The sequence below is a fragment of the Sparus aurata genome, chromosome 6 (genome assembly GCF_900880675.1).
Source record: "Sparus aurata chromosome 6, fSpaAur1.1, whole genome shotgun sequence".
NCBI classification, from domain to species: domain Eukaryota; kingdom Metazoa; phylum Chordata; class Actinopteri; order Spariformes; family Sparidae; genus Sparus; species Sparus aurata.
In genome coordinates, this window is record NC_044192.1 from 8,282,016 (window position 1) to 8,301,768 (window position 19,753).

General features: G+C 41.3%; 1 protein-coding gene across 3 annotated transcripts in view; it reads right to left on the reverse strand.

Moving 5' to 3' along the window:
- Positions 1 to 243: 243 nt before the first annotated feature.
- stab1 (stabilin 1) overlaps positions 244 to 19,753 on the reverse strand; it is a 68,366-nt gene continuing 48,856 nt past the window's right edge. For 2 of the 3 annotated variants that reach the window (XM_030420488.1, XM_030420489.1), the window contains 18 exons: positions 19,561 to 19,707; positions 19,133 to 19,189; positions 18,873 to 19,041; positions 17,942 to 18,091; positions 16,193 to 16,297; positions 15,282 to 15,398; positions 14,006 to 14,138; positions 13,807 to 13,867; positions 13,340 to 13,484; positions 11,900 to 12,033; positions 10,591 to 10,756; positions 8,884 to 8,990; positions 7,465 to 7,584; positions 6,728 to 6,862; positions 6,457 to 6,561; positions 4,328 to 4,471; positions 2,107 to 2,211; positions 244 to 899 (listed from right to left, as the gene is read on the reverse strand). In XM_030420488.1, coding sequence (XP_030276348.1) covers positions 831 to 899; positions 2,107 to 2,211; positions 4,328 to 4,471; positions 6,457 to 6,561; positions 6,728 to 6,862; positions 7,465 to 7,584; positions 8,884 to 8,990; positions 10,591 to 10,756; positions 11,900 to 12,033; positions 13,340 to 13,484; positions 13,807 to 13,867; positions 14,006 to 14,138; positions 15,282 to 15,398; positions 16,193 to 16,297; positions 17,942 to 18,091; positions 18,873 to 19,041; positions 19,133 to 19,189; positions 19,561 to 19,707 — 2,169 coding nt within the window. In that variant the 3' untranslated portion in view covers positions 244 to 830. The remainder of the gene's footprint in view (positions 900 to 2,106; positions 2,212 to 4,327; positions 4,472 to 6,456; positions 6,562 to 6,727; positions 6,863 to 7,464; positions 7,585 to 8,883; positions 8,991 to 10,590; positions 10,757 to 11,899; positions 12,034 to 13,339; positions 13,485 to 13,806; positions 13,868 to 14,005; positions 14,139 to 15,281; positions 15,399 to 16,192; positions 16,298 to 17,941; positions 18,092 to 18,872; positions 19,042 to 19,132; positions 19,190 to 19,560; positions 19,708 to 19,753) is intronic. The other variant, XM_030420490.1, reaches the window with a different exon arrangement.

Sequence of the window (19,753 nt, forward strand, 5' to 3'; positions counted from 1 at the left end):
AGTGTGGCAGAATTTGGTTTTGCTAGTTTCTTCTGCGTGTCACATTGAAGGACTAAGGCTGACGTTCCTCCCGCCCTGTTTAGTCCGTGTAGTTTGATTTTTTAAAGGCGCCGTGTTTCTCTAAAATATCTGGTCACTAGTTTCAAGCAAGCGTAACAAAGACAGGAGGAAATTCTACATTTGCTCCGGGACTTTTTCATACTTTAGGTGCTGGTGATGATGAAGGAACACGTCACCCAGTTAAACATTTGTTGGTTCATTGATGTTTTAATGTTTTTTGAGCTCGACGGTACAGAGGAAGAAGATACATCAGGCTTTGGTTTTGAATTAACAACCGACTCTGCAGCTCTACGCAGCTTGTTTTGACCTCCTGGACTGACGAGACATCACTTGTACAAAAGTTTTCACAGCAGCCCGCTCATAGCAACCGACTGTACAATACCTGGATACCAGCATCAAGTGGCAAAGAGACTAAGTCAGAGATCAGCTGGTGAAGAACGTAAAACATCTTGTGGACAAAAACTAACATTTTTATCAGGAGTTGGTGGAGACCAAACCAAATGGTAAATGTAAAACTTTAAGCTCAAAGAGGCTAAAGTGCATCACAGGGCTGCAGCGTTGGTGATTTTGACATTGCACAGAATCATTTGATCCATTGATAATACGAAACAGTGATTTGGTTTTTTTCCCAGGGAGCATCTGGGTTCAGTAAACAGACAGTTTTCATTTCTTCTCTGGATACAGATGAATTGAGAAAAAGCTGAACCATGTTAAAACAAGCTATTGTGGTATGTAAACAGACAGCTCCAGTTTTACTGTTTCAATTGGTTCTACTGGTCCAGGTCCAGAATCTTTGGAGGTTCTTCAGGTTCTATTGGCTCCAGCCCCTGACCGGGGTCCTGTAGGGAGGAGACAGCACGGTCAAACCAGGAAAAAGATACTGTCATGCACAGAATTATACAAGAAATCTGATTTCAGACGGACTCCTGCAGTTCAGAGTGCAGGAAGATCTGGATATTGTGTCTGGGAGTCAAACTACACAGTGAGGTTGTTTGAAAGAAACAAGAACCTGCTCAAGGACACCACAGAGCAAGATTCACAACAGAACCACCGGTCAAAGTCACAATTTCTCAAGTCTGTCTTGATGTGTTAATTTATCTGGCCATTAAGATCGAAGATCATCTAAAATAAGATGTTCTTCCACCGGATGTGATGGACGGCAAAATCCACAGTGTGATATTATGAAGCTTCAGCAGCCTGAGTTGATAAAATCTGGTGGAAATCTTCTAAAGTAAAGACCTTCGTACACCGAGTTGTTTTTTGTCCAATAAAAAAATGTTGTGCACAAAAACCTGACACTGAGTCAGATGCGAACATTCACAATATGAGAGTCAACAAGTCCTGAAAACAAGACGACCAGAGCGAGGTCAGTCTTCACAATGCACAATTATCCTGATGTCTTCCAGGTGGTATTTCAGCGTGTCAGTGGTCCGGTTTGATAACCTGCTGGCTACACTGGAACCAGACAATCAAAATAAGACCGCTGATTAGTTGATCCTGAACATCAGCTGTCAGTATGTCTAAGACGCACAATTCACATCAGGAAAGGATCCGAAAAAAAAAAACCTGATGAACTTTGCACTTGTTCTGAAGAAATGACAAAAGATGTGTTTTTAAACGATCTGCAATTTTGGACAAAAATAAGTGAGTTGCTGTGTGAAGGCCTGAAGTCTACTGAGTCCAGGATTTCCTCCTCATACTGCTCCAGGACTGAACTTCCTTGTTGAGATTCCCTCGCATTGATTTTAAACGGTGAAAGCGACCGTTCACTTTTCTGTCCAATAATAATAACTGTCAACTGTCTTACAACTGAGTTGTAGAATCCTGTCTTGTAGTATTCTAATACTGGTCTAAACTTGAGTTTGTCCTGAATTGATTTAACTCCTCACACAGAGGCATCACAGCCCTTCCGTGATGTAGCTGATGTTTTCAGTCTGAATGTCTGCTGTGACTGGATCCTCAGTGATTTAGTTTCAGTTTAAGAAGCAGCGAGAGGTTCAGACTCTCCTGCTGATGACTCTGACAGACTCTGATTGACCGACTCACCCCAAACGGCTCGCTGAAGGCTCTGGAGCCGCTGTACAGAGGGTTCGGGATTGAGACCAGCGTGGGCTTCTTCCTGCCGCCCGTCGCACCGTCCTCATCCTCATTCTGTCACAGAGGAAACAACAGGAATGACTATCAGCTGTTAGCACACAGCGTACGAAACACAGACACAGAAGTTTCCTCTGACCAGTAGTGTTATTTCTTAATCTATTGTTTTGATGTGAGTTGCAGTTTATTGAAATATCGGCCACAGAGACGTCTGCTTTCTCTCAAATCTAATGGAACTGGGAGGCACTCGCTCAAACTGCCAAAAAATGCAACTGAAAAGCTCAAAAGGAAGAATTTGTTGTGAGCAGTTTGATGTAAGAACTATTTTCTTTCTGCTGAATGAAACCTGCTCATCGTGTCAACACGCTGAAGGAGGCGTGAATCTGCCTGTGGATGAGAGCATCATACTTGTGACAGTGTGAGATGTAAACATTATAGAGTGGTGCAGTTTGCAGTCCCGGTTCCCACGTCTTTAAGTCTTTGGGTTTTTTGAAGAGGTTTTTGCTTAAATGCCTGAAATTAAGTCTGTGGTTACCACAGGCTGAAGATGTTTACATGTTTTTTTTTCTGCAACATAAAGTGTCTCAATGAGACTACAGATGTTGTCATGGACATTATGTCATCACAGCCAACATGTATGTATGTTTGTTACATTACACACCTTCGAGGCAAAACTTCTCAAAGGGCAACTTGCTGTTTTGGAGGACAATGTAAATACTGTGAAAATGAACAGCAAACTTAGAAACGCTCACACAGGCGTGACCTTGTGGAGGTTATACATTTCATTATGATTGAGCTAAAATCCCCTAAATGTTCTTTACTCAAGTCAACCAAATAAGTAAGGGATAATGTATAGAACGGCGGTCACTATCGGGAAAATAAGTTAACTTATTTTCCCGATTGAAATCACCATATTTTCCAAGAATGTTAAAGTTAATGTGAACTCATCCGTACTAGTGGCCTAGGAGTAGTTTTCCCCGATATGAAGTAGACTACAGATCAGCTGACGTGGCTTAGCGACCGAAGACGCTGGGGTGATAAGTGACCGGACTACTTGCGGAACAAAGATTTTAGAGCGCAGAGTGCTACGAAATAAGCACAACGGTTCCTTGACAACGGTCAGATATGCTTAGCAGCGGTCAGTTATACAAAAATAATTGACCGGCGAACGTTGGGAAGGCCCATTTAAGTGAATGGAGCATTCTACAGCATTAAGAAGAGCCGTGTAATAATACTATCTAATCGTTATCGGTGTGCTGACAGACTGAACAGAACAGGTGTCTTCTTTCTTACAGATGGACCTTGGCTTGTCACAGTGTGGGGGATGAGCTAGAATTTACTACTGTTCTGCAGTTTGTCCAAAACTCCCTTTTTTCTCCAATCAGCTTAAGACGACAAAGTTTAGAGGCTCCTTTGTTTCACTGAGAATCTTACCTCCAACATCTGTTGTAAGCTGCGTTTTCTATTGTAATATAAGAAAACACAAAAATAGACAAACCTTGACTTTTCTTCTTTATTAAAGAATTTGTCAAATGATGTGTGAATACAAATCCAGATATGTCAGAGAAAACACAATCAAGTGAAACACTGGAATATCCCTGAATAATTTTGAGTAGTGTAATTCAAAGACTATTAAACTTAAAGGAAGCATCAGTTGGATTTATTATTCCTAAATGCTCCACAAAGATAGTTGATTGTTGAGTCTCACTCTCAGGACGTCACATAGCAACATTTTGGGTTGGTAAAGCACTCCGAGCAGCAACAAAGAGAGAAAATAAGAAAATCCAGGCAGAGGGCAGCAGGGACTCTGCAGATACGAGACACTAACACGCCTTTTCTCCACATTGCAGTCTCCTTCTCTGTCTGTTTCGTCTCACTATGTCTGCTGTGCGTGATGTCCACTGATCAGTCTTGTGATGTTGGGAAGGGGGCGTGCAATGACACAGAATAAAAATAATGGACAATTCCCCTAAAATGCAATTAAACTAAAGTAATGAGCCTGTTTTGAAAATGTGAGGGGGAGAAAGTACAGATATTTGTGTTTAAATGTAGGGAGGAAGAGTAAAAAGATGTCAGAACAATAAATACTCAAATAAGTAAGTATTTGTACTTCGTTACCTCTAATGCACGACTTCGCAGCATGTGTGTGTGTGTGTGTGCGTGTGTGTCTCACTCTGAAGTAGTGGAAGCGGAAGGCGTCTGTCTTGTGTTTGAAGACGTAGTAGCCGAGCACAGCCAGCACACACAGCAGCACCAAAGACACCAAGATGGCCGACACAGTGCCAGCCTTGTGGGCGTGGCCTTTTGGAACATGGATCTAACAGGTTTGACAAACACAAACAAATGAGAATTAATGGAGACATGAAGACATCACATGAAACCTTTTAACCCTCAGCACTCACACACATGTTCTCTGTCCAGCAATAATTACCAGGCAGCCACACTGCGCTGAACTCCCTGCTGGAAAAACCAGCATAGACCAGCACCACAACACAACACAACATATGCTGGTTTTGCAAGACCAGCATATGTTGTGTTTTGGTGCTGGTCTATGCTGGTTTTTCCAGCAGGGCCGTCATGGAGACGTGACTCGTGTTATATTGGCCTCGTGGTCTCACACACTAGCAGACTTGATGTCATGACAGTGAACACATCACGGTACGTATGACTGAAGTCCAAAAGGACCCAGTCCACAAGTCCAGAGAGTGGAAATTTGGATTCAGCCAAAGTCTGAACGTTTATAGGTAAGTGCAACGACAGTCTAATAACACTGAGATATTTATCATCATGCCACATAGTTTTTCCACAGCTCACATTCATTCTCATTAATTTCCATCTCACTGCGACATCACAACAGGACATCCTGTCCTGTGACATTGGACAAAATGTGACGTTTCAGCCTTCAGCTGTGTCAACATCGCTGTAATCATTTGGTCATACAGGATATGGATTGTCATATCGTGTAGTAACAGCTGCAGACTACCGAGTTTTACACCGTGGTGTTCACCAGCTACTTGATCCAAATACTGGAGATCCTGATACAGAACTATTCAGACAGAACATGAGCGGTATAGTTAAGTCAATTTGCAGTTCATGTGGGAGAAAATATCACAGATTAGAATTTTCCTGTTAAAGTTCAAAACCCGAAGAAGATTCACTTCTGAGATCAAAATGAGTCAAGGCGACTGTCCACAGTCGGTACGTGGAGGGAATGAGCACGAGTTGAATTGAGGTAAACTTTGGGCGAATAAAAAAATCTAATTCAGATTAATCATTTGTGATCTAGTCTGCATCATCTTCTGTGTCTCAGGTCATGAATATTGATCAGAGTTGTGATGTTATCAGAGTGTTAACTGAAGCTGACTGAATCTTCATTTCCTGAAAACTAAACACAGCCATCTGCTCTCTGCTCACAACTGTAGCTGTTGCCTGGCAACAACAGACAGAACGTACTTATAGGAAGTGCTGCAGACCGACGGACGGGCTTCATGACGCCTCCTGGTGGCTGTGATCAGAACTGCAGCTGCTGACGATACAGCAAGCGTTTTATCTCACTGTTAGCCACAAATGAAGTTTTGTTTCAGTGCAACAACATTTCAGTTTTCCCCCAAGAGAGCAAGAGGGTTTTACCAGGGTTATATTGTTTTAATTTACATTAAAATGTTGCTGCTGAGGGTCACAAAGGATAAAATTCTTGAAACTGATTTTTTTGTGGGGGAAACGATGACGTCTCACCTCGATTCGCTCATGCCCAGTGTTGCTCTCTGTAAGGAGCAACTCCACCTCATCGTCTGTCACATTAACGAATCAGCTTTTGGTTTCAGTTTCTCCTCAGCACCTCGCGCAGTGTGCGACAAAGGTGTTAAATCAAAGGGAAGGAAATGTGTGTCAAATAATGAAGTGAATTAATAATTAGCTATTACTGTTTATGTTTTTAATTCACCACCGCCACAGGGGTAAAAGCTCAATGAGCTTGCTCAGAATGTTCTTCTCTGGCTTTGGCTTCTCTGACAATTTAGACTTTATCACCCACTACCTCAAATCCACTTAGAGAAAAATATCCGAAAGAGGGTGTTGCAGGGAACAAGCATATAAAAGGTTGTTTGCTTGTCGTCTGGCCGACAGACCTGACCACATGAATTCAGTTTTTTTACAAGGCGGCGTTATGACATTATTTAGGTACCCTCTGATCCAGTTATTGCTTTCAGATCACCGTGAAATCTCTTTGTTTGGGTTCATACATTTTTATTCACGTTACTTGGTCTGAGCATGTCATCGTGGTCATAAAACGTTTTCACTCACTGGTGCGGGGGGCGCTGTCAGCGGGGCCTCGATGACATGTATGATCCCATTTACAGCAAGAATGTCCCAATCAACCAGCAGCCGCTGGTTCACCAGCTTAGAGCTCTGAGGAGAAATCAATTACAAGACATAGAATTATTATTATTATTATTATTAACTTTTTAATCAAACCTCATTTTAATAAAAATCTCTCATCTTTTCATAGATTTCTGTGTTTGGATTCATGGACTTGGGAGGCGTGTGTTTGTGTGTGTGTGAATGAGTGTCTGACCTCGTTGTTGCCGTGGGTAACAGTCAGGTTGAACCCAAGCCTGGATATGATGACTTCCTTGTGTTTCAGATCCTTGAACGGTCGGCTGCTGTGATTGGCTGTGATGTGATACTCAAGATCTCTACCAGACAGAGTCTGCACACACACACACACACACACACGCACACACACACGCACACACACACACACACACACACACACACACACACACACATTGAGATGGATTGGATTCCATTGACAGCTCTGCCACTTGGAACGTGCTGGTATTATGACTGGACCAATTGAGTTGTAAGGGTTTACAATTTAATCAGGAACTATAAAGTAAAGATTAAAAGATATCAGTGTGGATTGTTGGTCTTTTCAAAATCCAAGTACATTGTTGAAGCATGCTTCAATAAAACTCTGCAGCACATGTTCCAAGTATAAATAAAAAAGTACTCTCTGGACTTTGCAGCTTCATCTAATTTGCAGAACAAGCACAGTGGTCACCTGCTTTAAATATCTATCAGAAGTGTTGTCATTGGTTACTGAGAATACAGATGTAGTTATCAAGAGAAAACCTAATGATACAAAACTAACAGTAATAAAATTATGACTACTATAAACTACAATATCTTTTCGTTGAAGGCTATATTATTATTGTCATTATTAGTATTATTATTTGTTGCTGAGCTACGACTGTAAATGTTGGGTTAATGGATAAGTAATTGTCATTGAAGGGTTGGGCTGTACAGCACCTTATTTTGGGTGAAGCCAGAGTTATGAGGAACAAACAGCATGACTTCAGACGTCCTGTCAGACAGAAAATCAACAAGCTGTTTACCGTCCGACGACGAGCCACTATAGTCCAATAACATCTGCAGAAGGAGAGAGAGAGAGACAGAGAAGTGACATTATTTAGATTTACTATCAAAATCTTGTGAATGAGTGTCGAGTGTGACACATTTTGATCAGTCGCCATGACTGATAACAACTGATCCAGGTATTTTGGAGAAGAATTGATCTAATAAGCATATTTATATAAATGGTGGTTGAGTCTCTGACTGCTTTAGAAGAAAGTCTCATTTTATTTAGACATTTAATAAAACGTGGACCAGTTTGATCACAAACAGCAGATGTTAATCTGGACAATGCGAAACATTCCTGCTTTTGTGGACAACAGGAAGTGAAAAGACAAAACAAGAGGGTCGCAGCACTTCCTGCACAGACAACAGAACTATAAACTAATACAGAAACAAGGCTAAACTTGTGGAAACAGGCTAAAATCTACCATTTCAGCTCTGCTACCACAACAGCTGTGAGCTTTTCAACTTCCCTCCTTAACTACAAAACCTGAAGGCATCTGTAGTTCACAAGTTCTTCCTCATAGTTTTGTATTTTTAGAGCTCCACACTTTAATCTCTTTTATAAGTCAGACCTTGGACTGAACCCTCCTCCAGCTTCTTTTTACAAACCTCTCCTTGTTGGCTGGAAGTCTTCCAAAGCTCAGTTACCTTCAGGAGGAGACGCTGGTGTTCTCTCCCCCCAACGTTTGATTAACAACATCCTGCTGTCTTTTTATACTATTATATCTTAACAAAAATATACTGTATACTGATTCTAAAATGTATGAATTCATGTTAAGTTTATAGTTCTTGTTGTATTATGCCGTTTGCTTTGTAGAGTACAAGTGTAGATTTCTACTGGCACCTAGTTTTTATGCTAAAAACAGCTGTTGATCGGTGTTTCCATTGTCACTTTTTTGTTGCAAAGACTAAAACCCTCTGTTATGAGACGTCTCTTTGTCTGAGGTCGAAGAAGAAATGACTCCATGATTAAACCAACCAAATTCAAATCAAGTCAAATCATCAACAGCTGCAACCGTTCTAGTTGTTTTACATGCCAGTGTTTCTGTATTTCTGTGCTTTTAAAGTTTTTCAAACATGATTAATAAGGAATGTTTTTAGTGACCCTCTCACAGCTTTTCTAGTGCTGGCCATCTCTGTGTGTTGCTCAGTCCATCATTTTTGTCTCGACTGAATTTACCTACAACTCTTGGATGACTGCCACAAAACACTGTTACAAAGACCCAGAGACAAGGAGAGAGAAGAGGATCAGTGGTATATAATATATTGTTTTGTCGCATTACCACTAAATGGTCCGACTGTCACACTCACCTTGTAAAATATGGAGAAGTTACTGTTTGTTGCGAGGACGCTGCTCAGGACGCCGTTACAGAAGTCGCCGTTTCCCACGTAGCCAGCGGGACACGTACATGACACATCTGCACACACATAAAAGTACTGACATCACTAACAACGCTTTTTTGTGCATTTGTACAGCATCATGTGTGTTTTTCTGCTCCGGTTTAGAGTTTTTAGGTCTCTTGTCTTCATGCCAACCTCTAACTAGTGTTTAGTTATATTTTCGCCAGAAGTTTGGTTTGTTTTGTGGTTACAACTGTTACTATAGTAAACATCTGTCACTTTATCGTTTGAGGTTGCTCGATTTGCGCTATCATGAATCTATCTCGATGGGCTTCGAGATGTGCCCTTGTGGCTGGGCTGCAGTGTTTCAACCAGTCACGTGTTCTTTGTGGAACTACTGGCAGCTACAGCCTTGGTTTAGAGTGACGACCATGAGAGAAGCGACTGGTCAACAATGGCGGCTCCTCAAGAGGTAAGCTTCAGCATCAGTTACATCATAGCTCGAGTATATTTCATTCTAACGAACAGAAAAGAACTTCACTGAAGTATGTTCTGGATGGAAACCACGTTTTAGCTTGTGTAAGACGGTGATAGGAGGATGGATGGTCCAATCACCTGTCAGGTAAAGTTCTTGTTGCATTACAACCAAAACTTTCTGTGTAACAAACAATCAGTCAGACTTCAATATTCTGTAGAGTTCCTACTGCAGTGAATTAAACTCTATTCTAAGCCATTAGATCACTGCTTCACACAAAGTTAATGCATCGATCTGTTGTTTAAGTGTATTGCCTAATTAAATTATTACATTGGTGCCGAAACAATTTGTAAACTAATTGATAAACCAATAGACAGAAACAGAGTAAACAACACTGTTTACAATGAGAAAGACATGGCTGGATGCTCTTTGTAATTCAATGAAGAGAAAAACTTTCAAGTGCTCTGTGAAAAATGGTAAAATGCTTAAAAAAAACAGAGGCAATCCAGGCACTCCAAAATATAAGAAAATGTATCAACTGAGGAAGGAAACAATTAAAAATCCTTTTATACAGGGGCTTAATTATTAAAAGGTCATTAAAAAAGCCAACATGTTTTGATCACTAGGCTTTCATCAGGGCTCCAAACACCATTTAGCCACAGTAATAAAGGCTTTTTAATTATTTCCTTCCTTGTTTGATACATTTTCTTATATTCGGAGTGCTTGGTTCTCTTTTTTTAATATTTCTCATGATGTCAGACATCGAATTCTCCATCAACAAAAACACAGATGGAATTAAGTCCCTGACAACATCTGATATGTTGGAATTTACAAATACGATATTACAATATTGTCAATAAAGTAAATTTCATTGTCAGCCATCGCCTAGAGCTCTGGAAACATCTCATGAATCTGCTTAATCATATTCTGACATGAATCCATTAGTTAAAAGTATAAGTGGCAGAACAATTAATGACAACAATTGTCAGTAGCAGCTCCGGACTATAAAAACCAACAAAAACAGCCTGTATGTGTCTGAGCTGAGTCCCCAGAGAGCTCTGTGATGCTGCAGCAGACTAAACAATAACACGTTAACACAACAAACACTGTTCGGGAACTAAACGCCCAAAAGTGATAAAAACAACTGAGTGTTTAGAAAAACCTGCCTCTCTCTCAAGCCAGAGACAGTGCTGCCGTCATACCTTTGAGCCTGTAGCAGTAGGCGTCGTACTTGGAGCTCTGGTCCACAGGTTCTTTGTAGATAACCAGGCCCACATGGTTGTCTCCACACTTGACTGAGGGGAAGCGGGTCGGGTATCCCACCTTGCCCTCCTCCATCCAGCCGGCCACACACAGATGCATCCCCAGCTGTCAAGGCCAGAGAACAACAACAGCATCATAAATGGTAGATCACAAGTCCCACCATGCACTGCTGCTAGCAGAACAGGTGGAAGAGGAAAATAATCACCACAATTAGCTGGAAGAGGTTAATATAACGTGCCGTTCAAAACACGCTGTTCAGCACAGATTATCTGGTAATGTGAGGGGTTTACAGATCAACCTTAAGCGTCCGGAACTGCTCACAGGCTCATCTGTAACATCAAACATGTTCAATATTTACGACTTAAAATCTTGATGATGACATCGGTACTTTCCAAGCTAGACCACAACAACCAATGAGAGAGGCACCCTGAAGCAGCTAATGGTGCAGCCCAGCAACAGTCAAAGCTGTAGCACTTGAAGCTAACGTTAGCTAGCATACCACTGTTGAACGAAACTTAAAATCTCACCTCCTGTTCTGAAAACGACAAAAAAAAAAAAAAAAACGCGTTGATCGCATCTCCCCACTCATCTAGCACACTCAAACTTCCACATGAGATCACATGAGAGATATAACGTCTGAGCCAAGCTTCAGTCCGCAGAGTCATGAGGCCAGAGCGCTGTTCATGGTGTATCGATAATTCTTTAAAGGTGGACTATGTAGTTTTGGAAAGAAATTTATATCATAAGAGAAAGATCATTGACTGATTTTTTTTTATGTGTAAATGAACTAAATTAACAAACTCTCTTTTTTTTCCATGACTGAATAAACACAATAACCAAACAGACCGTAAATGACATCACAGTTTCATACTGTTTTATTTTGTTTATGTTTGGCGGACCCTGCCACCTTTCTAGCTTCAAACAGTGTTCTTGGGACGTTAATTTCCTCTGAGAAAAGCGTGTTTATTCAGTTACCGAGTTTGTATCACTAACTCATTAATATTGTAAATATTATAATTCCCGGTTTGAATTCCTTCTCCAAAACTACAAAGTGCAACTTGTCCAAATTGCACCACTTCCTTGCGTCCTCAGTAACGCCAAGAATGAAGCTGCATTCTCCACTAGAAGCAACAACCTTCATCAAACATTTTTTGTTAGAAATACTGAAAGCGTATGTATGAGTGAATGAGTGGGGTGTATTGACCTGTGTGGTGTTTCTATGGAAACACCTTCTGTAGGCGGGTTTACCTGCTGTGCGTCTCCCAGCTGTTTAAAGTTGGCCAGCGTAGCGCCCTCGGCCTGGCAGGCGGCGCCAGCCTGACTGAAGTTCATCTTGTACTTCCCCTCTGGAGAGCGCAGGTGGAACACTCCAGCTGTGTTGGCTGAACCACAGCACCAATGTTAACTTTACCTAACACTTCAATCTCTGCACATGATAACAAGAGGCAATCAATTGAATTTAAGATGACAAATCTACTGATATTACATTTTTAAACTGATTAGTTGGATTATAAAACAGCTAAATAAATTCCTGGTTGGCTCTGAGGTGTTTTGTTTGCCTCATTAAAGACATAATGAACTTTGACCACAAAACTGCAGTATGTATCGAGTCATGACCTCTACATCACGAATACGCCCTCATTAATGAACTCCAGGTAATAACCTTCTCTGGGTATTAAAAGGCTCGCAGCCTTAACGAGCTTCATGTATAATAAGCACAAACAAACTCATGGCCCCTTAACGAGCTCTGGGCCTCCATGAGCTCTGGGCGTTGCCCGCTGTACTACAGCTGAGTGCTTGTTGACGTTTGTTAACCAATCCCAGAAAAAAAAACACTAGTCATACCTACAACTAAAAAACAAAGTTCTTCATTACGTCACCATCGTAGGATTGACGTTACAGGGTCACCTGCTGTGGAATTACCCTTTACAACGGCAACATCAATGAAGTGGGCTGTGGAACCAAGATGGCGCCTGCTCAGCAGAGGCAATTGAACTCATGATTACACTGCAGTCACGGTTAATTTTGATGTAACACCTTTAATAGAATCAGAATCATAATAGCCTTTATTGTCATTGTACTGTGGAGGTACAACGAAAATTGAGGGTGCTCCCACAGACTGCCATCAGGTCATCAAGAGCCAACCACCAAAGCAGCGCCCCCTTTAAGTGGAAATGCTTTCAACTAACGATAGAAATGGGAAAATGCCAAAAAGCTGTTGTGTAGCAAGTTGCAAAACAAATAAACAAACAAATCCAGATCTCCAACACACCATCCCTCTTTTAAAGAAAACAGATCTCATGAAGGGAGCAGTAACAATGTGTGAGGCTCCAAAGAAAGGTGTACATATCTTTTTGATAACAATACATATTAACTAGCTTCTGTCATTTTATCATGTTACATAGGAAATCTGAAACAACTACTTCCAACAGGTTGATAGTCTCTCACTAAATCTCAGCCTAAGGCCCAGATTTAACAGGTGGATTATTTTCAGACAACAATATCTGGCCACTGTGCTGCATCTACTACTTGGACGGGGGAGACTGCAGGAGCATGACGACTGACCAATCATCACTATCATCAGACAATACTTGTCACACTTATGACATATCAGGATATAACCATATCCAAAATTGTCTCGCATCACGAAAAGGATGTAATATCAATATATTTCCCAGCCCTAGTTACCATGGTAATGCAGGTCCTTGCAGGTGGCCACAGGGTCGCAGCCTCCGTTGTCTTCCAGGCAGCGATCTACAGGGGGCACCACCTTCTCCAGACACTGGACTCCATTACCCACGTATCCAGGCAGACACTCACAATCACGCTGGTTCTGGAAGAACCAGATTACTGAGTGATCAGTTTAAAGCAAGAATTGAGGATACGTGTTGAGATGTTATTGCTCAATGATCGTGTTTGTCCCCCTTCATCCAACTGTTTGCTGAACCACTACTGTAATATTTTAAATGTACAGTATGTAAGATATTATGTCATATTGTTGTTTAGGTTAATTTGTTCAAGGACAACAAAAAGTTCAGGGAAATAAACACAAAAACACAAATTCTCATTATCATCAAACACTGATAACACAGGAAAACAATGATGAACAAAACAAAGACTTTCAAGAGAATAATAAGCAACAGTTTTTTACTCACTGGACCGGTGAACATGCAGGAGGCAAAGTCACTGCAGCCCCCATTCTGCTCTTCAATACACCTGGACAGAGAATCATCTTGATGTCACGTCTCTAACCGTGAACATCTAACATTCACATAAAATCTCCTTTGTTAAGAGGAGAAAAACACAGAAGTGAAACAGAGACTTAATTCTCAGAAAAATATGTGCCACGCCCACCTGTTGATGGGCTGGCAGGAGTAGCCGTCTCCTTGGTAACCAGTTTGACAGGTGCAGTTGACGATCAGCCCCGTCTGGTTACAGTCTGCGTTCAGGTGACAGCCACCATTGTACTCTGCGCAGAGGTCTGGAGCTGCAGAGTGTTTAATAAAACGGTCATCACACGGTGGGTTCATGTCAGAGCGAGTGACAGATGATGATCTCTGTGTGTGTGTGACTGTGTTATCGTCACGTTTACACATCCATCTCATTATTACACACAATGTTCACAGCAAACAGCAGATACCAATACACAAAACTAAATGTTACAGATTTTTTATAATTTTTTATGTAATTCATTTTTGAATATTTTCTTAAAATTGTGTTTGTTGTTCAAATATAATATACTAAATAAAGAGGATACAATTTAAAGAAAATATATCAGTTTTTGATGCATTTTGATTGTCTTTTTATTGTTTTGTCTCTACATACTCTAGTGAAGTTAAAGTGCAGCCATCCAGCTTTGAGGGTTTTATATCCAGACTGGATTAACACTGTTTGTCATGTAGGACAATTAACAGTCAGACAGACACCTGAAGAAAGCGAGCCTCCCCCCCCCCCATCCTCATCACCTTCTGTTGCAGCCATGTTAAGACCAGCTGCATCATTACTGGGTGTGGAAACTGTAGTGAATTAGACTTACAAATGTTACACACATTACCTCAAACCACCTGATCATATGTTTCACTGCTAGAAACCAGACTGGAGGCAAAAATCCCAAAACAAGCAGGGAGAGAATCTGGCTGTGCTCCAGACCTGACAGAGCATCTCGGGGCAGATAACAGCAGTCTAAAGACTTCATTCAAGTTTATGTAAGCTTGTCCAGTTACCTTTGGTGCCAGAGATTTGTAAAAGAACAGCTACGGTTCCTAAGCCGTTGATCCAACGTGGATGTGAACTCCCTCAAAGCTAAAACGCTCCATAACCACACCTGTTTTTGTCTGAATGAGAAAAATGTTTGAATTGTTTGTTTGAGCCGCAGCAGGGTCAGGCTGACCTGACATCCTGCAGCAGGCTCTCAGCCAAACATTTAGTTTTAATTGTCAAGTTTTGAAGGTCAAAGTTTTATGCTGTTTCCAGTTTCTCAATCTTTCATAGCAAAGACCTTTCTTAAATGTATCTTTTTATGACACCATTACCAGGCTCTGGTTGTTTTATATGTGTTATTAAAATCACTATCATCATGCGGACAAAAATGCTCCGGCTGATAAATCGTCCTGAGCTGCAGAACACTCACGTGGCTCTGGACTGCAGAAGGTGCCGTTCCCCTGAAAACCAGTTTTACACTGACAGCCAACACCTGGCACACAGTCGGCCTGAGTGTGGCACTGCCGGCACTCCTCTGGGATTGAGCCTGGACAGACAGACAGACAGACAGATGGATGATTCATCAATGAAGGAAGTTTAAATCAGTAAACTTTAAAACACTCGAGAGAGCAGAATTCTGTAAAGGGCTGCAAAATCCTCATATCCATCCCACTTTTAAAATGTTTGGATAAAAGACTCTTTCATTCCATCAACAACCCGTGATGTTTCACACTGCATGTGGCAAATGGTAGTCACAACATATACTGACTGGTTTTCTGACCAGTAACCGCATCCTCCATGTCTTAAAGTTCATGTTGGTAGCCCTTATCATGTTTCATGCCTCACAGTTCTGTTTTTTATTTTCAAGATAAAACTGAACATTTCAGAGTAGTCTTTCATGGTGATCAGCCTTAAGCACACCTGTGCAGTAATCAGGCGGTTTAATCAGCATCTGTATACGACACATCTGTCAGATGGATGGATTATCCTGGCAAGAGCTCACTAATGTATTTTAACACGTGTTTTGTGCACAACTCCTTTTGCAAATATCAATTGTTTATTATATATTGTTTATACTCTATAGTGACCATCTGCTTAAGGAAATAACTGAGCCTTGTTTTTTTTGTTTTTTTTAATAAAAATCAAACTATAACATTTGTGAGCTGTTTTTAAAGATTTACATCTTAAATGGGCTAAGAGCCCCAGACAGGGTAGAGAAGTCAAAGTATCAGGAGATGGACTCACACATCTCCATTTGTGGATTTGTTGATAATAAGAAAGATACAGAAAATCACCAGACTGACCCTTTCAGTATCCTACAACATCAGGAGGTAAACTCACCTATATCAATCTCGCAGCGATCCCCCTTCCAGCCCGCTTTACAGGTGCACTTTCCAGAACCTTCAATGCCCTCATCACACCGTCCCTGCTGCCCACAGCTGCAGACTGAGAAAGAGAAGTAGCATGACTCAACCTCTGTGACAAAAGAGTTGTGAGGATGGAGGAGTTATTTCAGACAGTCAGGGTTCCTGCAGAAACAGTCGTTTTCTCTATAGACAATCTTAGGTGACTGGGAGCTCTTTGAGGCACAGACAGACAAGAAAGACTGAACCGCCAGTACAAAAATATGAATTCATAACTGTGCTGGAAAATTTCTGTAAAAGTTAGCTGTACAAGCCTGTGCACATGAAACGCCAAGGAAGGAATTTAACTTCAACTCCCAATGTGCTCTTCAGTAACAAACATCCAATCACAAAGATTCAAAATCTGCTGTATGTTCCGCTTCCAACAAAGTTGAAGCCAGAAATGCCATTTTATGAAAACCTGATGAAACATTCAGTGGTTAAAATCAGTGTACACTCCAACTTTGATCAGTTTCTGATTAATTTAGTAACCATGGTGACAGGTTTAGTTCCTAACTGCGACATCAAAGAGTTTTGAATTTGCAACCAATTCACACCTCTGACTGGCTTTAACTCCGCAGCACGGAGACTTGCGTGTTGGCAAACAAGTTTGAAAACTAAACAGAAGATGATCAGCAGCCGGTGACTCTGAGTGAAGACAGCTGGCAGGTTTGTCCTGAGCTGGAAACACACCCAGCTGTGTGATGATGAGTATGGAGCGTTGCCATAGCGACAGACTGCAGAAGAGCTGATGGGGGTGAGACTGTATGCTAACTTCATTAGAAAGCCTTAATTGAGAATTAAAAAAAGTTCCCATGTCTGTTATGGTTGTGTAGCTCTAATTACAATAGCGAGGGGTAACACTGTAACTATGTTGGCTACATGTGGAAAGGCTAGGTTGGCTTTTTTTCACAAATGTTCTGCCTAGTCCTATTCTACTGTGCTGTGATTGGCTAGTATGTGTTGCCTCGACGCGTCCTTGTGATTGCCAGAAAACCTTTCTAAGATGTGGTTGACATTCCAGAAATGTCATAGTTTGCAAAATGATGAGGACCCGAATGCAAGACACAAAAAAGGCAGGCAGGTTGGAAACTAAAAGCAAGCTTTAATAACGAAGCAGCTGTCCAAAATGCACTGATCCTGTCCGAGAGTCAGGAGTTTTAAATAATCAGTGAAGTTTATCAGCTGTTCCTTGTTCAGTGTTAATGTAGTGATATCATATCATTTCTGCTGCTGGAGGATCGCTCCAGGTAATGTCATTTATCCCACATTATCTGCCGTTTAACTAGTAAAACAAAGCTCTAGCGAAAGTATAAACAGGAAGACTACTCTTTCTCTTGCTCAGTCCTTAGTTCATTTCTCTTAACATCCTTTCATTCACCCCTCTCACTCATGCCCACTCTAAATGACCTGTCATTATTTTGGGCCGTCACTTGATATCAGCTGCTCACATCAGCTGGTCACATCTATCCAATAGCACAGCGAGACAACTCCATTGTAGCAATCATCTTGCTGCTGTTTTTTTAAATGCGATTGTCTCCTTCCTCTAGTTAATTCATGCTGCGGTTTTGCAAGCGCCCTCCACCTCCCCATCACTGCCCGGTCTTTGCCCAGAATGACCAGCTTCATCACCTTGTACTTTGGCTTAAAATCCAACCCGACTGTGTGTTTCCTCTTTATGGTCTACCTGTGCAGTTGGGGCCATAATAGCCGGTGGAACACAGTTCGCAGGCTGCTCCTCTGAATCCTGTGTGGCACCGACATCTCCCAGAACCACGCAAGCCATCTTCGCAGTCACCATGGTTGCTACAAGGGGCCTCCACGCCACCTGGGCAAACTGAAACACAAGAGCAAGGTGGGGAATCAGCAAACACAGTGAGGACAAGGAGGCTGCTTCCAGGTTACAAAAGAGACACTAAACTGTCACTGTGCTTCAAACCAAATACTCTGTATCATGGCTGATATTCTGATTTGTCAAACACCTGTTACTTCTAATTTCAAATGGGAAAGTTCACCTCAACATTAAATATACATATTGTTGCAGAGTTTCAGATTCAGAGAATTCTCTCCAATATAATGGAACTAGATGACACTCAGCTTGTGGTGCTCAGGGCGGCAAAGAAATAAAACTTAGATCAAGAGTAATGTCTCTTTGCAGAAATCATGATCAGGTTACTCTAGATAATCTACAGACCACTGTGCACAGTCTCATTTTGGAATTTGTTATTTTCTTTCTACCAAACTACACCAGATCATCGTGTCACTCTGAGCACCACAAACTGAGTGCCATCTTCTTCCATTATATTAGATAGAAGGCAGATATCTCTACAACTCAGACGGATGAATAGCAATAAAGGTAAGAGATATGTGAGTTTGATTTTGTGGTGAACTGTACCTTTAACACTACGACAGGTGAAAAGATCTGCCATTAAGAAGTTCAAAATAATTACACTCCGACAAAGATGTACATAACCAACACAAACCCACCAAACGTTTTCTGGAGACGTTTTCACACTATCACACTATCCAATCTGCCTCAGGTGAGGATTTAGAAACCAAGTTGTGGGACTACAGAAGCACCTTCTCTATGTGCTGTTCTTCCATCTTTCTTTACTTACCTTGACAATCTCGGCTGTAGTGGTTTTTGCAGCATTTTTGGACCCAGGAAGTATACTGACAAACCCTCTTACAGCCCCTTCGGCCAAAACCATCGTCCAGGCCAAACCAGCTGGGTGGGTAACTTCTCCCAAACCTGGAGCGATAGTTATAACAACTCTCCCTGTTTCCCTGGAAGGCGGCAGAACTTAAATTTATCTCTGCATTGTTTATGTATTGAACAGGCTGATAATGTGAAGATTTTTTTAAGCAGAGATTTTACCGTGTCCTGGTGTCTGAAGGGGCATGATGGAGGGAACATGCAGCGACCACAGCGTCCCTAAGACATTTAAAGACAGAAAATTTCAGTCCAGCTTCCAATACGAGGACCAAGGCTAACAAATTAGTAACAAAAACTGTATGGTACGGGTATTTGCAGTAGTGGAGAAATTATTTTTAAACAGTAACTAGTACTAGTAACAAAGGTATGGCAGAAGCTGTGTAAAGGCCTGGTCACATAAGAAACACGAATCATGGTTAACACTCAAAGTTAATGTTAAGTTCTGATCTAAGCAGACTATCAAAGTAAAACAAAGGTAAAAATAGTTGTAATAATAACAGCAATTATTTTATTATAACTAGAATTAACATTTGTATTGTGAGTCTTAAAGCAGCAGCAGCATTTAAAGTAATAGTCTTGGCGTTACTAACGTAAGTGGTTTTGTTCTCCAGGGTGTCGCAGTGTGCTCCCAGGCCAGGTGGCTCCAGTAACTGGTCGATGCCATAAGCAATGCCCTCTTGGAAGTTCATGTAGCGTTCCACTAACTTGGCTGCGTTTTCATTAATCAATACAGCCCCCTGAACACTCACAGACACACACACACACACACACACAAACTCACAA